The sequence below is a fragment of the Oryctolagus cuniculus genome, chromosome 13, assembly GCF_964237555.1.
Source record: "Oryctolagus cuniculus chromosome 13, mOryCun1.1, whole genome shotgun sequence".
Lineage (NCBI taxonomy): Eukaryota > Metazoa > Chordata > Mammalia > Lagomorpha > Leporidae > Oryctolagus > Oryctolagus cuniculus.
This window is the reverse complement of record NC_091444.1, coordinates 22,367,017-22,385,978: the sequence shown is the minus strand read 5'-3', so window position 1 is coordinate 22,385,978 and position 18,962 is coordinate 22,367,017. Positions and strand designations below refer to the sequence as shown.

Here is an 18,962-nt window from a genome sequence, read left to right as displayed (position 1 = left end):
GTTGCCCCTCTTCCAGGCCAGCTCTCTGCTGTGGCCAGGGAGTGCAGTGGAGGATGGGAGGATGGCCCAAGTCCTTGGGCCCCACACCCCATGGGAGACCAGGAGAAGCACCTGGCTCCTGCCATCACATCAGCGCGGTGCGCCGGCTGCAGTGCGCCGGCCGCAGCGGCCATTGGAGGGTGAACCAATGGCAAAAGGAAGACCTTTCTCTCTGTCTCTCTCTCTCACTATCCATTCTGCCTGTCAAAAAAAAAAAAAAAAAAAAAAAGAACACAGGGGCAGCATCCAGCGGTGCAGGAATGCATGCAGGAGGCCAGCGCCAGGACTATCACCCTGAACGCAGTCCACTGGGGTGCCTGCCCCACAGCCCACCCTTTGAAGGCTGTGCTCCAGCCCTCCTATCCCTACTCAGTAGGGCATCTACAGGGCTCAGAGAACAAGCTCACTAAGAAGCTGTCCATTCTAGAACATGCTCTAGAACTAGTACCCAGCATTCCCTGTACTGAGACCACTTTCAGGGCCCATATTTTTGATGGTGGTCTCTACTGCTGAAACGCTCACCTCTGACCCAGAAGACAAGGGATCTGGGACAAGGATCACAGCGGGCACGGCCTGGGCACCCATGTGCCCCTTTCGAGACCCCTCCCAGTGGGACCGCTCAGGAAAAGGGGCTCTCGCTGCAGGACGCAGAGGCCAATGGCCGCTGAGCTGAAGTGGAGCATAAGAGCCAAGAAGGACAGAGTGGGCCTCAGCGCCTTCACGAGGAAGAGTGAGACCCCACAGCGACAGTGGGACGAGGGCCTGGACCGGGCAAGCAGGAGCCAGAGTGGGTCTGCAGTGTGGAAGCTCGTCCACGCTGGAACACAGGCCTGGGTCCACAGTTGTGTGACACTGATGCTGCTGGCTGCTTAGGCAAACTCTGGCCTCAGACCAGGGGGGCTGCTTATCCAAACCGCAGGCACATTTCCTGGGCCAGAGCCGGATACGGTTCCACCACCCTTTGCTTTCCAGCTTTCATTTGGTGTCATTTACAACAGCCCACAGCGGATACCAGGAGTAGGAAAGGAGGCCTGTGCAGAAGCCATGAAAACTTAGGGAGAAGGTGTGGTCGTAGACGCAGAGGGCAGAGGATGGGTGTGGCAGGGGTAGGCCCCTGGGCGGAAGCCACCTGTCTGCAAACAGCAGACCCCACACACACACACACCATGCAGTGTCAGGACATAAGCGCTGGATCAATTATACTAAATGTCTAGTTTCCTGCTCCTGGTAACAGAACGGCATCTAACAATGATTTTGATGATAGGGTTTTCAGAAATCATTCGTAAAGGTGTTGAGCTGGAGGTACAAAGAGGACGAGAGGAATAAAGGCAACCCTTAAGAAGGGCGCGTTACGAAGAAACTAGCCCTGCATTTTCAAATTTTTTGCACCAAAATGATCTTTAATTCCATTTTTCATGAACTTCTGGAAGTGCCTTCCAACATTCGAGGGGATTCATCCATTTGCGGTATTTTTTCTGTGCCCTGTCACCCTTGAGGAAGTTAAGACTCTTAAGTCCAGAGACGGCGTTTCTTCTTCATTGCATAACCTTAGCTCTCTGATGATGACAGATCACACTTGCTAACGGTTCTAGATTTTTATCTCATTCACAATTATTATCCCAAGGAGAGGAAACGTAAGCAACCCTGGCTCTCGGGAAAATGCTGGCTTTGAAGTAAGAGACCTGGGTTAAGTCCTTCCACTGCCGAGTGTTCCAGGACAAGGAGTCTCAGGGCACCGGTACTTCCTTCCGTAAAACTTACGAGCTGGTGGGGGTAGGGAACCCCTATCTAGCTTCTCTGCCTGTTAGAAGGAATGGTGTAATAAGTGACCACGCACAGCACAGGGCTGGCTGTTGTTTAAATCCTCATTGTGTAGTGAAAGATGTCGAGGCTCAGAAAAGCTTACTGGTCTGTCTCCACAGCTAATACCTGAAGTAACATCGCCTCAGAAGGGCTTCCGTCAGCCAAGACACTACCAACCCCGAGAGCTTCCATTTTGTTGGAAATCTTACCTTGGCACAGTGGCAACCGGTCACTCCACCCAACACCATTTTCCTGAACAACACAGTAAATGGAAGATGCACCAATCAATTTATACCTAAAGCCAGAGGGGAAAAGAAAAAAAATTAAGCTACCTTTACAAATCTTCGACCTTTCTCCAATTCTCCAGAGTATCATTAAGCTATGTACTACACCTGTAGGTGGAGATCAATCAGTAGGTGATAAAAGTCTGGGTGACAATTTAAAGGAAAAGAAACAATGAAGTTTATTTTTATTTTTATTTATTTGTTTTAACAATGAGGCTTAAAAAGGTGACATACAAAGGGTAAAAATGTGTAAGGTGTGGCCTATGCTTTATTTGCATGGCATGGATGCTAGAAAGCGTTATGTGTTGTGAATCAGTCTTAAAGGACATAGATGACTGAGTATTTTATATATCTGAGTTTGTATGAACGTCATAGAATACAACGTACTTATGTTGATAAGGAATCCAGGCCGGCGCTGCGGCTCAATAGGCTAATCCTCCACCTGCGGCACCGGCACCCGGGGTTCTAGTCCCGGTCGGGGCGCCGGATTCTGTCCCGGTTGCCCCTCTTCCAGGCCAGCTCTCTGCTGTGGCCCTGGAGGGCAGTGGAGAATGGCCCAAGTGCTTGGGCCCTGCACCCAAGGGAGACCAGGAGAAGCACCTGGCTCCTGGCTTCGGATCGGCGTGGTGCGCCGGCCACAGCGCGCCAGCCACAGCGGCCATTGAGGGGGTGAACCAACGGCAAAGGAAGACCTTTCTGTCTCTCTCTCTCACTGTCCACTCTGCCTGTCAAAAAAAAAAAAAAAAAGCTAAGGAATTCAAACTATTTCCCAGACTTTATATTAATGACTCAATCAATATCTGTTTTTAGTACAGGATACAATTGATACTGATATTTTTATTTTATTTATTTTTATTTTTTATTTATTTATTTATTTATTTTTTTGGACAGGCAGAGTGGATAGTGAGAGAGACAGAGAGAAAGGTCTTCCTTTGCTGTTGGTTCACCCTCCAATGGCCGCCTCGGCCGGCGCGCTGCGGCCGCCGCACCGCGCTGATCCAATGGCAGGAGCCAGGTACTTCTCCTGGTCTCCCATGGGGTACAGGACCCAAGCACTTGGGCCATCCTCCACTGCACTCCCTGGCCACAGCAGAGAGCTGGCCTAGAAGAGGGGCAACTGGGACAGAATCTGGCGCCCCAACCGGGACTAGAACCCGTTGTGCCGGCGCCACAAGGCGGAGGATTAGCCTAGTGAGCCGTGGCGCCGGCTGGATATTTTTATTTTATAACTAACAGATAACACAGAGAGGGAGAGAGAAAGTGAGAGGAGAAAAGAAGGAAGGGAGGGAGGGAGAGAAAGAATGAGAGGAAAGCATAATTGAACTTGCAAATGTTAGATAAGAAAATAAATGTAAAGTTTTCAATGACTGACTTCCTTTTCCCTTTATAGGGAACTTTAAAAGATCTTAGAATACTTTTACATTAGGAATAAATGTTTTTAGCCCATATTTCCTAACAGCATGTTTGTACATGGAAAAACTCACATGCAGATTCATTATTTAGGTCAATTTAAGACAGGTTTCATATTGAACACTTTAAAGGTTATTATTTCTGCCAGTATCATAAATGTGTCCAAATTTTTCTTTCCGAATCACATTTACAATTTTATATTGACGGGAGGGTGCTGTGGCGCAGCGGGCAGAGCTGCTGTCTCTGACGCCTGCACCCCACAGAGAACTGCTGGTTTCAATCCCGGCTGTTTTACTTCTGGCTCAGCCTCCTGCTAACACATCTGGGAAGGCAGTGGATCATGGCCCAAGTACTTGGCCCCCGCTACCCATGAGGAAGACCCAGATGGAGCTCCTGGCTCCTGGCTTCAGCTTGGCCTACCCCCAGCTAATGTGGCCATTTGGGAAGAGAACCAGCAGGTGGCCGATCTCTCTCTGTCACTCTGCCTTTCAAATAAATCATTTAGAAAAATGATATTAAGTCACTTAGGTGCTGAAATCTAAGAATCTGAGCATAAGGCTTGTTGCGCTTGCTTCCAGTTTGTGAACACTGTCACGAATCTAACAGTCTCATCTTAAATACTAATTTGTTTCTTCATCGTATAGAGTTGTAATTGGACAACACTTACCCTGTGTTACATGAGAGGGAGATGAAGGAACCAAATAACAGGTCAGTTTCTATCTTGACATTGCCATTTTGCAGCTCTCCAGGATTAGGACATGCTCTTTCTAGAAGAGAAAACAAATTAATTTTTTTCATTAAATTATCAGGCACGCACCACAGAAGGCATTGCGTGAGTGGAAGATATGCTGCTGAGACTGACTGAGGTAATCACTTCACCATGTATACGTATATCCAACATCATGTTGCATATTTTAAATACTGCTATATACAATTCTTATTTGTTAATGATATTTCAGTGAAGCTGGGAAATATTTTGATCGGGTTTATGTAAATTCATGAACTGTTAACATTTCTTACCCAAAGACTTTAATTCTACCTTCATTTTATGATGTTTCAAAAAAGCAACATATTTAGAATAATGCTTGCGTCATTTGAGATAACCTCAAATGAATTAAATGTAAAACTTGTAAGTATTCCCATCATATAAATATTTGGTTTGACTGATTTCAGATAAAATGACTCTAGTGATTCTACTAAGAATCATTCCAGGGGCAGTGATGTGGCACAGCAGGCTAAGCTGACGCTTGGACATCTGCCTCCCATATTGGAGTGCCGGGGATGGAGCCCACCTCTGCTTCTGTTCCAGCTTCCTGCTAATGCGGATCCAGGGAGGTAGCAGAGGACGGCTCAAGTGCTTGGGTTCTTGCTACCCATGTGGGAGGCCAGGGTGCAGTTTCTAGTTCCTGGCTTCAGCCTGGCCCAGCCCAAGCTGTTGCAGGTATCTGGGGAGTGAACCGGTAGATGGAAAATCTCTCTCGGCGCCCCCCTCTCTTTGACACCCCACCTTTCATATAAATAGGTAAACATTTTTTAGCAAGAAATCGCTAAGTAATAATATGACAGAACACAGAGTTCCTGCCCCAGTGCCGGGAGAGCTGCTGTTTCCTCCACACACCAGAAGGGGGGAAGCTTGCTGGGCTCATACTCACTTTTACAAAACTCGGCAGGTTTGGACCATTCTAAATTGTCAAGGCAAGTGAGTGTTGTGGACAGGTCGCGTTCCCTTCTGTAGCCCAGACGGCACTGGTAGTCCACCGTGGAGCCGACTGGGAAGTAGTTCTGATTGCTGTAAGTCTTTTCAAGGGATGCAAAGAGCAGCCTGGGGGGGTCATTGCAGCTGCCTGGAAGCAGTGAGAAAGCCAACAAGGAGAGCAGTGTGACCTCGTCTGCACCACACATGCCCTCCCACCCACCTGGCGTCTACACGGAGATCCGTGATCAACACACTCCCAGGTGCACTTCCACTTCTAGTCACCAGAGGCCTGCGAAGCAGGTTTAATGGGCAGAAATTCCAATCCCCACTGTTCAACAACCAAAACCCACTGAAACTGCCTGGCACAGTGCCAGGCCTCCGTAAATACTTCCCTTATCTGCCCTAAGGAATTATCCAGCACCATGTGATCAGGGATAAAGGAGGAGAAATATTTGCTCACTCCTGGGGGCAACGACAGAAACAATCGCTAACATTTACCCAATGCTTCTGTGTTTTACTCATACCCGCTCATTCAACCCCTGCAACAATGCACTGGGACAAGGGTGGGCTGAGCGGAGAGTGCCTGAAGTGTGTACAAACTGTCAGCAGCGAGGCAGCTGTGACTCTGGGGACCCCCTGTCCACTGCAGGGGGCCCTGGCTTTGTACCCGGAAGGCTGCCACTTCTGCAGGACAGCTCTGATCTTCAGGAAGTCCTTTAGCTTCCGGGAGCCCAGCCGCAAAATGAGGGTGACGGCCCCCACCTACCTCCTGGGGTTGTCTGGGGGATTAGCTAACAACACACGGGGAAGAATTATAAACTGAAACGTGATGCCTACGTAATAGGCTATACACTTGTTGCCTTCTTAAAAAACAAAACGAACTGAAATCCTATTTCACAAATGGTTTCACCAAGCATGTGTGACATTTCCTGTGAACACTGTAGTTCCTTCTGCTGATCCAAGCTGTGTCAAGGCAGCGTGAACTCTTATCTTTGTCTTTAATTATCAAGTGCTGTCTAACCAGGACTCTCAGGACTCCGATGACTATAACGGAGATGAGAAATTCCTGTCCCCCGGTGACATCACAGCCATTGTGAGGCTGGAGTGTGACCCATGACCCACACGTCTGCGGTATGCCGGTGGAAACAAACCAGCTGTATGGCTAGTCACATCACAGAAACCAGTGTGACGGGTGTGCAATACTGACCATGGATAATGCCAGATGACTGTGTTATTGGCTCTTAATAGAATTTGGTTCTTTATTGGTGTATTCCACTGTGAAACGGCCTCAGGAAGGTCCCTCGGGAAGTGTCCACCACAGAAGACAGCTCCATGAGCGCCCCGACCTCCTGACCCCACGAAGGCCTACACTAACGTATGCAGTCATGCCTTCATTTTTTACAATCATAAAAGTCAAAAAGAAAATACATAAAAAAATTTGTAAACAGAAAAGCAGCTCCCAGAGTTCAGGTTCTAAAGAGGACATTTTTGGGCAGCCGCATAAGGTGCTCGCATTTTAAGCTAAGTGTTATAACAAAAGGGCCCATAACTAGAAAGTTTGTCAAGTAAAGCACCGAAGTTCATTTCCGATGGAGTAAAATCCGTCAATAACTCCAGCATCGCCCGGGCAGACGGCACTGATAACGCACCGTGCACGGGCAGTGTCAGTGACGTACAGAGATCCACAGTCACCACTCCCGGGCTGACTCACCCAGCGCCACCTCCCTTGGCCCAGGGGGAGGGCTCTGCCCTGCCAGCACTTGCATTCCTATGTTTAAATAGGGTTAGGTATGTTTGACACAAACCCCACTGTGTTACAACTGCCCAGGGTACACAGAACAGGGGCATGCTGGCCTGGTGTAGCGTGGCAGCCATGGGCCACCGCATACAGCCCACACCACGTAGCTTTGTCTCTCCGATGTCCACACAGTGATGAAATCGCCTGAGGATGCATTTCTCTGCACTTAACAGATTCTGAAGTACACACAGAGAGCTTTTCAACACGCCATGCCAGGGGCCGGTGCTGTGGTGCCCTGGGTTAGACCAACGCCTGCAGCGCCAGCATCCCATATGGGCAGTTCATGTCCTGGCTGCTCCACTTCCAATCCAGCTCCCTGCTAATGCGCCTGGGAAGGCAGCAGAGATGAGCCAAATGCTTGGGCCCCTGCACCCACGTGGGGAACCTGATAAAACTCTTGGCTCCTGGTTTTGGCTTGGCAAAGTCCTGGCAGCTGGGGCCATTTGGAGAGTGAATCAGCAGGTAGAAGATCTCTCCCTCCTTTTCTCTCTCTAACTCTGCCGGTCCAAAAAAAAAAAATCCTTAAGCAAAAAAATTGCCATTTTTTTTGGTCAGAGTTGCATTAGGTTAAATCTTACTTAAAATGTAAGAAAACTTCACCTAGGCTACGTGTCTTGAGGTAATGGACAAATATATTCATATACAATGCACTCCCTAAACGGATCTCATTGTTTAATTTCTCTGGGAGTTTGTCTGGCAGGTTCAGTGCTGCCTTCCACTAGCTGGCGTGTGAAGGGCCAGGGGGCTGTCCCTGGGACTTAATAAGGCTGGAAACCTATCAATCAGCAGTGCCTAACGAGAGGTGTAAAATAACCTTGCCAAGACGCACGCCCTCCCCACAACCTCACTACAAGCAAGCAGGCACTTACGGTTACAGAATTCTTTCACCTCTGACCACTGGTTGTTTTCCTGGCATAAGGCGGAGTCTGGCTTGCCCGGAACTTTCACGAAACCTTCATTACACTTGTACCTCACCGTGTGCTGCACGGGGAAAGGCGAAAGCCCTTCCAGCACGGGCTGGGCATTGGGCACGTCCGGCGGCAGGCCGCAGTCACCTGGCGAGTTCAGAAACGCAGAGCTGCGGCCAAACGGCCCCACCGCCCTCCCAGGGCGGAACCGGCAACCCCAGACCTCGCTGGGCCTCGCGTCTTGTCAACCACTAAACCCGGAGCCAAAAAAAACCAAACAAACCACTCCCCAAAGTGTCTCAGAAAGTCCTTGCGCGTCTTAGAAGCCGTCTGCAGGTGCACCCAGCCGGCGGGCACCGCGCTGGGCTCAGAGCCCAGAGAGCGGAGAGTGGGCGGCTACCAGGCCCCCCCAGAGAGATGAGTAGGGGTCCAGAATTCGCTGCGGAGGTCCCCAGGTTTGGCTGTTCCCGAAACTCAGCCCTTGGAGACCTCAAACGCCACCCCTGTCCCCTAGCAGCCCGTCCCTAGCAGCCCGTGTGCGGGCTGGGACCCGGCCCCGCGGGCCGCCCGAGCGCCGGTCAGCAGCAGGGACCCTCAGCCTGCGCCCGGGACCCTGTCGGGGGAGCCGGAGCCTCAGGTGCTCCGCGCTGCCCCGCCGCCGCCCCGCCGGCCCGGCCCAGGCCGCCACTTACCCCGCACAGCCGGGGCGCTCAGTAGCAGCAGCAGCAGCAGCAGGGGCCGCCCGCCAAGGACGCGCAGCACCGCGGGGACGCTCGGTCGCGCGGGGCTCATGGCGCGCAGGGGCCGCGACTCCGCCGCGTGGACAGCGAGGCCAAGCCGGCGGGACAGGCAGCGCGGCCTCGACAGCGCCCCTCACCGCGGCCGCGGGAGTTCATGGCGCGCCCGGGGCGGGGCCGGGGCCGCGTCACGGCGGGGCGGGGCGGAGCGGAGCCCGCGGCTGGGTGGGGGCCGGCCGGAGGGGCGCTTCCCTTCCGCTGTGGCCGGAAACGTAAATATGTGCTTTGCTAGTAAACTGGGGGCCGGGGGCCGGGGGCCGGGGGCCGGGGCCCGGGGGTGGGGGGTGGGGGGTGTCACGGCGCGGCAGGGAGGCCGCGCATGCTCCCTGGCGGGTTTCTGAAAAGCAGGTTCAGCGAGCGGCGCGGCGGCTCCCCCTCCGCTAGGACGGCCCCGGGGTTCCACGTTGGGGTGGTTCTGTGGTTCTGGTCCGGCCCGGGGGTACCGCCGGGGCTGGGGGCGGGAAGGCGGGGCGGAGAAGCGCTGGAGGCCGCGGCGGGCACAGGGCCCCTTGGGCGCGGCTCCCTTCGGTGCTGAGGGTCCGGCGGCCGCGGCCTGCGCAGGTCTCCTGCGCCCTTAGGCGCTGTGTGTGCCGCTGGGGTCTTGTCGCCATCCTGCCTCGGTGTGCTTTCCTGAGCGCTCTGGGGGCCCTGCGGTGGTTGCTTTAGGATGCATCAGGGAGAAAATAAGTTTTCAGCAGCAGTGTTTTCTTAGGGCTCAGTGGGCTGGGCCCAGCCCTGGTTGCCCAGTGCGGGAAACAGTGGTGCACGGATTCCAGGAAAGGAACTGCATAAGCTTCTAGTAAAGCCTCACCGGCTTAGAACGTTCCAGAGGAGAGGTCATGGTGGAGGGCAGGCTTTGCTTTTTTTCTTTTTAAAATTTTATTTAAACACAGTCACAGGGGGAGAGAGAGAGAAAGGTCTTCCATCTGCTGATTCACTCCCCAGATGGCCACACTGCAGCGGCTGGGTCAGGAGCCAGAAGCTTCTGGGTCTGCCGTCTGGGTGACAGCAGTCTAAGCCCTTGGGCCATCTTCCGCTGCTTGCCCAGGCCTTTAGCAGGCAGCTGGATCGGAAGTGGAGCAGCCAGGACTCAAGACAGGTGCGCGTATAGGATGCTGTGTGGCCGGTGGATGCTTTACCCACTGCAGCACAGCGCAAGCCCAGGGGCAGACTTTTCAAACCACCTGGTGTAACCCTCGTATTCAATATTAAAATTTCTTACTCCCTCCACCATATTTGATAGAAAAGCACACGTTGTCAGGGCTAGTACTGCTTTAGTAGCGCCTCCCAGGGCCTTTACCACCTCTCCCCTGGCCATGTGGTTTTAGACAGGTGGTCTCCACTGCTGCCTGGGCTCAGAGAAAGGCTGTGAAAGGCAAGGAGGTACAGAGCTGAAGGTCAAGGCCAGTTATGGCACTGTCAGAGGCCTCAACACAGGTCTGGCTCAGTGTTCAGTGTCTGCTGCAGCTTTTTATCCGAGAAAAACAATGAGCTCAGCAAAGCATCGGAAAAAAATTATCTCTGCCACCCAACTTGGCTTCACTCAATGCTCTAAGCGTTCACCTTCCAAAATACTTCGTTTTCGGTATTCTGTTTTCCAAACAAAACTTTTATGAGAAATAATTGGGTGGACTTTTAAGTAGCACTCAACAGCCACCCAAGGGATTACAGCATTCTGAGAGGAGGGAGGGAGAAACAGATGGGCATGGTGCATTTATGCAGTTTGCAGAGGGCTCTAGAAGAAAATCAGCATTATTAAGAAAAGTCGACTCTGCACGTTTGTGACTTCAGAAAGCCTGTCCTGTGTTGTAGCCTCTGTGGGTTTTGTTCCAGTTGCTTCCTGAAGGTTCCATTTCACCAACACAGCTGCGTTTTACAGGTGAGGAAGCAGATGGACAGATGGACTTACCAGAACAGCGTAGACGATAAGGGTCCAGGCCAGAATCCAAACCTACTTTGGTTCCAAAACCTTGTCTGCTCTTACACTGTTGTATTGGAATCAGCAAAAAATTTATTTTTAATTAATTTATTTGAAAGGCAGAGTTACAGAGAGGGAGAGACAGAGACCTTCCATCTGTTGGGTCACTCCCCAGATAGCCACGAAGGCTGGAGGTGGGCTGGTCCAGAGCCAGGAGCTTCTTGGGCCGTCTTCTGCTGCTTTCCCCAGCACGTTAGCGGAGCGCTGGGTTGGAACTGGAACAGCCAGGACTCAAACCCCTACACCACGACGCTGGCTTCTAAAGTCTTTTTGGGGAGAGAGAATTGGAAGTCATTCAGGAACCCAGGGTTCTGAGAGGCGGCTCGGAGCCTTTATGAGCCTTGATCTATCAAAAGCTGGGTATGCTATCTCAGCCGTGTCGCTGCACTCTCCAAGGTCTCAGTTCCATGTTGATCAAAAAGAATTTGGGTCTAAAATAGCCTCTCCAGGGCTTTCCAGATTCAAAACAATAAATGTATGTAGTTACATTCAAAACAACAAGGATAGTGGAAAAACGGGTCTGTGATTTTGGTAGAGCAAGAGAACACAGTTGTCAGCCTTGTCCCAAGAACCACACAGTGGTTACCAGAGATGTCCCTGTCCTTGTGCAAGGCAGAATTCAGCCGTGAGACGGAGGAGTGGGAAGCAAGTGGCAGGGTTTAATGGGGCGGGACCCCCGTCAGTGTGGATGGGCCCCTCCCCAGGAGGAATGGGGGGGTGCCCACTTGACATTTAGACTAGGGTCTATTAAGGCCTGCTTCTTCCCGCTGTTTCTCCTTCCCCTCCTCCCTCTTCTGGACAAAGGGCTTGCTGAGTGTGAGATGGGTAAAGTTCCTTGCAAGGTTTTCTTGCCCAGTGTTACCAGACAGAAGATCCCCCTCCCTTGGGGGGAGGCTGGGCCCACCTCTGAAGCTGCTGGGGTGTGAGGAGGCCTGTGTGGGGTAAGCTGTGGAGGCGCTGCATTCCTCTCCACAGGTGCTTTGTTTTCCTTAGGCCCCTCTCACACACAGGCTAATTCCAACTTCTAGGTAAACGGTGACTAAGTGGTCACAGTGTTTAATGAGTTGGGGACTGCTTAGTACTCAGAAGTAGACTGAGAAAATGTCATCCATCACTTAGAAGGAGGTTTCTATGTGATAAATGCTTTGAAAGTGGCACAGCTGTAGCTGTGCAGGGGTTCAGGAGGGAGAAAAGGAACATGACAGTTGGGATGGCGGAGACTAGTGGCCCAGCGATTGTGCGAAATCTGACCTGAGTATCAACGCAATAGGGCAGGAAACATGGGAAGAGGTTAAGGATGGTGTGGGCAAAGGTGTGAGGTCAGCAAAGCTTGGGGCGATGCCCAAGATAGTTTAGTTCAGGCAGGGTGAGGGGTACTGCACTGGGGCAATGGAGGAAGCAACAAGGCAGGCTGGAAAGAGGCTTAGAGCCAGGCCCACTTTAGATGTTGCCTACCGGATGCTGAAATGGGAGTGACCCGGTGAGCCAAGACCCAGCCTAGCTGACTGCACACTAGTCCAGGTGTTGAAAGTTAGAGAGCAGAAGTGTGTTTCATTTTAGTTTTAACAGAACAGTCCTACTACTCTGACAAAAAACCTTGGTCCAAATATTGTGTGTGTTGGGGGGGAGGGGTTTCATGTCTGCTCTGATCCAAGAAACCTCAAGGGAAGAACCAAAGGTCTTGGGTACTGATTAGATAAAGAGAAAGAAAAACAAGGGTGGAAGATGACTCAGAAATTTGTCGTCTGAGATAAGGGGCCCTATGTCAAAGAACTGGCCACTCCACGGTGAGGAATGCCTTCTTTTAGGAAAGAAAGAACAGGTTTGGCTTTATGTGTGTTGCATGTAAAATGTGTTGGTACAGTGTCTGGGCAGGCAGGACCCAGCTGGGGAGGGATGCAGGCGAAGCTGAAGGCCAGGAAACGGAACAGAGCAGGGGCCCCGGGCTGTCACCGGAAACCGAGGTAGAGAAAGCGGCAGAGGGAGGAGACAGCCAGCTTCCTGGAAGCCGAGGACCAGCCAGATGGCACGGCCCCCCTTGTGGGGCGGCTGGTGTTGAGGGGCGTTAAGTAAGGAGCCCCAAACCACAAGGCTTATGAGGACACAGCAGGGCCTGGACACCTGGATGCCTCTGTTGATGGCCCAGCCATTGCTGTTTTGCAAACCCTGCTCATTTAGTACTCGGTCAGCTCCTCACCCAAGGAACCATTCCCCACCTAAAAAGCCAAGAAAAAGCAGAAACCTTGTGTTTAGGTATTTTTGTCATGCAGCTGCAAGTACAGCTTTGCAGAATTTGTGAAGTGCATTTTGTAAAAATCAATGGAAACATCAAGCAGACTACTATTTCTTATTTTTTTTAAAGATTTATTTATTTATTTGAAAGAGTTATACAGAGAGAGGAGAGGCAGAGAGAGAGAGAGAGGTCTTCCTTCTGCTGGTTCACTCCCCAATTGGCCACAATAGCCGGAGCTGCTCCGATCCGGAGCCAGGAGCCAGGAGCTTTTCTGGATCTCCATGCAGGTGCAGGGGCCCAAGGGCTTGGGCCATCTTCTACTGCTTTCCCAGGCCACAGCAGAGAGCTGGATCAGAAGAGGAACAGCCTGGACTAGAACTGGCACCCATATGGGATGCTGGCCTTTCAGGCCAGGGCATTAACCCACTGCGCCACAGAGCCAGCCTCCAGACTACTGTTTCTTCTAAAGGAGTTTTACTTGCCAAGAACTTGCTAATCAACGAGTTAGTGAAGGCAGCGGGAGCTGGAAGGAAGAGTACAGATTGTGGTGCCTCACATGGGGCACCACAAAGTAAGAAAAAGGGCGTAGAACAGAGAGGAGACAGAATATGAACTCGCAGCCAGACCGAATTTATTCAGGGAAAATAAACTGCACAGGTCGATCATCTGCCGTCATGCTCACATCCCGAACACATGGCAGAGGCTCAGAGCCCAGCAGACTGGGCCCTTTAATCTCTTAGGTGGGCTAGGGGTGGGGGTGGGGGTCAGTAGGTGGAGATGAGCTTCTCCATACTGGTTCTTCAAGTGTGGCCCACTGGCTTGCAAACCCGGGGAAGAATGCAAGGGGTGGGGTGGGGAACAGTATAGGATGTGAGGCTGAACTTGAAAGAAGGCAGGGGGAACAAGAACCTGAAATGGCTGAGGCTTCTGTCCTTGTTCCATCAGGCTTGGTTTTCTGTTTTAAGTAGGTGAAGGTTCAGCGATATTTACTAAAAGGGCCCCAATGCCGTGTGCCTTTGTCACCTGCTGGAAGGGCACCTTGACCTGGATCTGGCTGCTCTGTGTGTGAGAAGGTCTGAGCAGCCAAATGCAAGTGCAACTTGACTCACGTGAGCAAATGTTTCTTTGCAAAGCCTTCATTTTCTTTTTTTTGTTTGTTTTGTTTTATTTTTTATTTTTTTGACAGGCAGAGTGGACAGTGAGAGAGAGAGAGACAGAGAGAAAGGTCTTCCTTTGCCGTTGGTTCACCCTCCAATGGCCGCCGCGGCCGGCGCGCTGCGGTCGGCGCACCACACTGATCCAATGGCAGGAGCCAGGAGCCAGGTGCTTTTCCTGGTCTCCCATGGGGTGCAGGGCCCAAGCACCTGGGCCATCCTCCACTGCACTCCCTGGCCACAGCAGAGAGCTGGCCTGGAAGAGGGGCAACCGGGACAGAATCCGGCGCCCTGACCGGGACTAGAACCCGGTGTGCCGGCGCCGCTAGGCGGAGGATTAGCCTAGTGAGCCGCGGCGCCAGCCTACAAAGCCTTCATTTTCTAAGACTGCAGTGAATTTTTGCTGTCAAAGTAGACGTAGAGGCAGAAGCAAGACTGTGTGGGTACATGAGTGAAGGTGTAATAGGAGATGCTTTGGGGGGCCCGGTACGGACACCGTTGTTCCCTTGCTTCCTGTGTAGCCCAGTATCAAACTGCTGGGTGACACAGCTTCCTCTATCCCCAGAGGTGTGATAGTACTGCCTATCCCATAGGGTTTGTGAACAGTAAGGGAGACTGTGCAAGCAAAGCATTTGGCTCGTGGCTGGTCCCAACAAATACCACTGTTGCCCAACAGATAGCAGCAGCACTGAATATCAATGACTGACATGGATGAACATTTATTTCATATGCTTGGACTGGCCCACTTTTCATATAATCCATACCAAGAGTGTGCCATGATACACATGTGCCTGAAACATCTGTAAAAGAAGGAAAATGTTCAAATGAGATACTAACAGAGCTGAGATCATCTAGCTGTTTTTCTTCTTTCTCCACCCAGTGCAGTTCGTTTTTTTTGGCTAAGTTTAGGTCATTTGCAAAGACTCAGAATTATTTAAACATTGGACTCTTTCCCTACCTCCACTGAAGTCCCATCTGCTTTGTTTGCCCTGATTTATGATCATGCAAGTGAAGAAGCCGATTTGCAGTCTGAGCTCATTCGAATTGCGAGGGGAGAGGCAGGGAAGAATTTCCGTTTAGGGATCACCCATGTGCCACTCTCATTTTGAGTCCTAACCTGAATTAACCTGCTGTGTCCCACCATCCTATATATAGGACACCTATGGACATTTAAATTGAGCAGTAAATTTACCCGTTAATGGTAACTTCACACCTGTGTCAATTTTGTTGGCCATATCTGCAGAATTGAAAATGTGGGACTTGTTGGGTTAGCTATCACAGCCATGCCTTGTAAGCCACTGTTCCATCCATTTTCACGTGACGAAACAGACGTCGGAAGATGAAGCAAACAATACAGATGCTAAAGCCAATGTGGCTTGAACCCAGATGTGGGTGGCTTTACAATTCTGCTCCTCCCCTTATGTGTATTGTATCTTTTGATGCATAAGAAAAGTGAAATGTTCCTGGATATTTCTCAGAAGAATTCATTAGTGGGTATTTTCCTGGTACTTTTCTTTCAGTTGTCAACCAAAAGCCATTAACTAAATGGCGAGCATTTCCCCAGGACGCATCATCCTGTCTCCTACAGCCAGTGGTGTGCTGGGAGGAAGGTAATTTACCTCCGGCAAACAGTAATCGTGTGTCTTCCCTGCAGGCCCCATCAAACACCACGCCTTCTCAGGTCTGCATCTGTCCTTTCCTGCCCCTGCCTGGCTTCCAGAGCGCAGGGCCTCCTCACTGTCACTCACTCCGTATTGCCTGGCTGTGGCAATCACGTCGGGGATTTTTGTGTCAGAGTCTGTAAGGAAAACAGCCACTTTGGAAACAACTCTGGCACCTACTTATGAAGGTTAATGGATACATATGCTAGGACCCGGAAATACCATTTCTAAGCATGGACCCAGGGAAAATAAACAGAAGTGCAGGCTGGCGCCGAGGCTCACTAGGCTAATCCTCCGCCTTGCGGTGCCGGCACCCCGGGTTCTAGTCCCGGTCGGGGCTCCGGATTCTGTCCCGGTTGCCCCTCTTCCAGGCCGGCTCTCTGCTGTGGCCCGGGAGTTCAGTGGAGGATGCCCAAGTGCCCTATGGGAGACCAGGAGAAGCACCTGGCTCCTGCCATCAGATCAGCGTGGTGCGTGGGCTGCAGCGCGCCGGCCGCGGCGGCCATTGGAGAGGGTAAACCAACGGCAAAGGAAGACCTTTCTCTCTGTCTCTCTCTCTCTCACTGTCCACTCTGCCTGTCAAAAAAAAAAAAAAAAAAAAAAAGGAAAAACAGAAGTGCACACCAGAGTCGCGTGTAAATGCGCATTGTAGCCGCAAACTGAAAGCAGTTCACCAACAGCTGACTTGTGGGACTTACTTTCATGCAACGGGTGGCTGCTTGGCATTAAAAAGGAACAAGTTAATGGCAAACAACAGGAATGAGTCTGAAAAACATGCTGACAAAGGAAATTAGACACTGAAGTTACGTACCGTGTGACCCCATGTGTGATGTTCTATCTAGAAGAAGCAACATTAATTGACAGTGATAGAAATCAAATTAATGGCTATTTGGAGGGGGAAGAGGTAGGAGAGTTGACTGAAGAAGGACCATTTTGGGAGAACAAAAGTATTCTGTACATTGACTGGGATAATGGTTATCTGGTGTATGCATTTGCCCAAACTCATCAGACCGAATACGTTTGGCCCTGCTTATTTGCAGGTTCCTCATGCATGGGTTGGAAATACTGTACTGAACATGTACAGACTTTTCTTGCTTTTTTTCACTAACACATGTAACAGCTTCTTACACAGCATTTACATTGCATTGGGTATCATAAGTAACGGAGACATAGTTTAAAGTACACAGTAGGATATGGGTAGGTTAATGCAAATGCTACGCCATTTTATATAAGGGACTTACATTTTTTAAAAAATCTTTTTGAGAAAGAGAAAATTATTTATCCACTGTCTCTCCCCAAATACCCACAATGGCTAGGGCTGCTGGGTCAGGGCTACAGCCAGTAGCCAGAAACTCAATCCAGGTCTCCCAGGCTGGTGACAGAACCCAGTTTCTTGAGCCATCACCACTGCTTCCCAGGGTCTACATTGGCAGGAAGCTAAAGTCAGGAGCTGGAGCCAGGAATTGCACCCAGGCACTCCAGTGTGGAACACAGCATCTTAACCAGTGGACCGACTAAACATCTGCAGGTTCTGATATCCCAGAGGGTCCTAGAACCAATCCCCTGCAAATACCAAAGTGCAGTCACACAGTAAATATTTCCATTTGTTCTATGTAAATTATGCCTCAATGAAGTTGCATAAAAATTATAAATGGAATCAAAGGGTTTCAGTTGTGTAACTGGTGGGCTTTGGTTACAGAACCAACTGGGTCATTCTATCAAAGATAGCACAGCCAACGCACTTTTTCTCTGAGTTTTAAGTAGTGTTACCTTGGATATGAAATCATCGTAGCCTAAAAGGAATGGTGTTACTATTTACTTTTATTTACTTTTATTACAGATCTGCTCTGGAGATGACCCATGGACCTGTTAACCCAGGGCTGGGCTCATCATGCTTGAGGGCAGGATCCTCAGGAACTCATCATCCCACCCCTTAGTACCTCGCAGTGGGGATTAAATTTCAACCTGAGCTTTGGTGGGGACACTGGAACCATGGCAACTGAAATCCCACTTAATATCCTTGGTAAAGAAGGTGAAATTCACCTGCATTTTGTAAGTCCTGGGAGGAAGGGGCAGGGAGGGGGGATGGCTTCCCATCCACGATCCAGCCCTCCTCCCACCCTCATTCACCCAAGTCTGGTTGGAGATCTTGTTCTATTGCATCTAGATGGACCTGTCACAAGACACCATTGTTCTTCTATCAACTGATTATGTGTCTGGGTTAAACGCTCATGTGCTCAGTGATGATTTTCCACAGATAAAGTCCAAGCTGCTTAGCCTACTTTCATGGCTCTTTATAGTTTGATATGAGACATTGCCTGCCTTGCTCTGCCTGATCTCATTTTTAATGAACTCAGCTTCCTAAGAACTGATAAAATCACCTTGCTCGCTGATCTCTGACCTGCTACGGTTTACCACCTGTGCTTCCTGACACAGTCCTGGGGAATGCCTGGCCCCACCTTGGCCAAGTAAGTGCTTCCTTTGCCATCAGCCTACAGGGCTCTCACTTGCTTCTGAGGTCAGCGAAGCACTGATTTTCCCTGATGTATGCTTGCATGCGTTTGCGGTGTCTTCCTAGTTTTATGTTGAGGTGTGTCTTAAATGTTTTGTTTCTCCTCCTGAACATAAAGCAGTTTGACTCAGGGGACAGCAGCACAGACGCTCAGGCCTTCTGTTTGGGTTTGAATTCTGCCTCCAAGTCTTGGTCAAGCTACTTCATTTTATGAGCCTCAGTTTTCTCATTCATAAGACTGAGACAATAAGATCTAGTTCATAGACTTGAGATAGGAACTTAGAACAGTCCCTCATGTGCACTTAATGCCAATTAAACCTCAGCTGTCATAGCTGTTATCAGAAACTAAGGAATATGTTTGATATTTCTTTATATCTTCCACAACACTTGATAGAAATTTTATTAGAGAAAGATAAGAAAAGATGTGGTATCACAAACTGGCAAATCATGGGGAACTTACTCATATTCTGTGGTGTATCACCACCGTGTTCTGTGATGTTCATACATTATTTTACTAAATATTCACAGTAATTCTTTTCCCATATGGTGTTAGGTGTGGTTTTTGAGTCTTAGGTTGTGTGTGTGTGTGTTCATGTGCGGGCAATGTGAGTAGTACTAGTAGTTACTTCGAAGACGTGAAACAGTATTTCCCTGACCCAGGAGGCAATTTTCAGTATTGCTTGTTTGCT

General features: G+C 50.2%; 1 protein-coding gene and 1 long non-coding RNA gene across 22 annotated transcripts in view; one reads left to right on the top strand and one right to left on the bottom strand.

Moving 5' to 3' along the window:
* Positions 1 to 8,844, bottom strand: part of CD55 (CD55 molecule (Cromer blood group)) — a 29,246-nt gene extending 20,402 nt beyond the window's left edge. For 6 of the 12 annotated variants that reach the window (XR_011381395.1, XM_051820506.2, XM_051820502.2 and 3 more), the window contains exons 1-5: positions 8,631 to 8,843; positions 7,900 to 8,085; positions 5,189 to 5,380; positions 4,204 to 4,303; positions 2,052 to 2,137 (exon numbers count right to left, since the gene is read on the bottom strand). Coding sequence is in view for 10 of the 12 variants with exons in the window: in XM_051820506.2 (XP_051676466.1) it covers positions 2,052 to 2,137; positions 4,204 to 4,303; positions 5,189 to 5,380; positions 7,900 to 8,085; positions 8,631 to 8,730 (664 nt within the window). In the remaining 2 variants the exon portion in view is untranslated. Of the gene's footprint in view, positions 1 to 2,051; positions 2,138 to 4,203; positions 4,304 to 5,188; positions 5,381 to 7,899; positions 8,086 to 8,630 lie in introns of all 12 variants that reach the window. The other 6 variants (XM_051820505.2, XM_070055220.1, XM_070055223.1 and 3 more) reach the window with 4 other exon arrangements.
* A 36-nt stretch (positions 8,845 to 8,880) lies between these two features.
* The window catches only part of LOC103350989 (uncharacterized), a 53,781-nt gene continuing 43,699 nt past the window's right edge, over positions 8,881 to 18,962 (top strand). For 4 of the 10 annotated variants that reach the window (XR_011381404.1, XR_011381408.1, XR_011381406.1 and 1 more), the window contains exons 1-3: positions 9,500 to 9,834; positions 10,548 to 10,614; positions 17,602 to 17,813. This is a non-coding gene — a long non-coding RNA (uncharacterized lncRNA). Of the gene's footprint in view, positions 8,948 to 9,499; positions 9,835 to 10,547; positions 10,615 to 14,293; positions 15,711 to 17,601; positions 17,814 to 18,962 lie in introns of those variants that run through there. The other 6 variants (XR_011381407.1, XR_007909608.2, XR_011381405.1 and 3 more) reach the window with 5 other exon arrangements.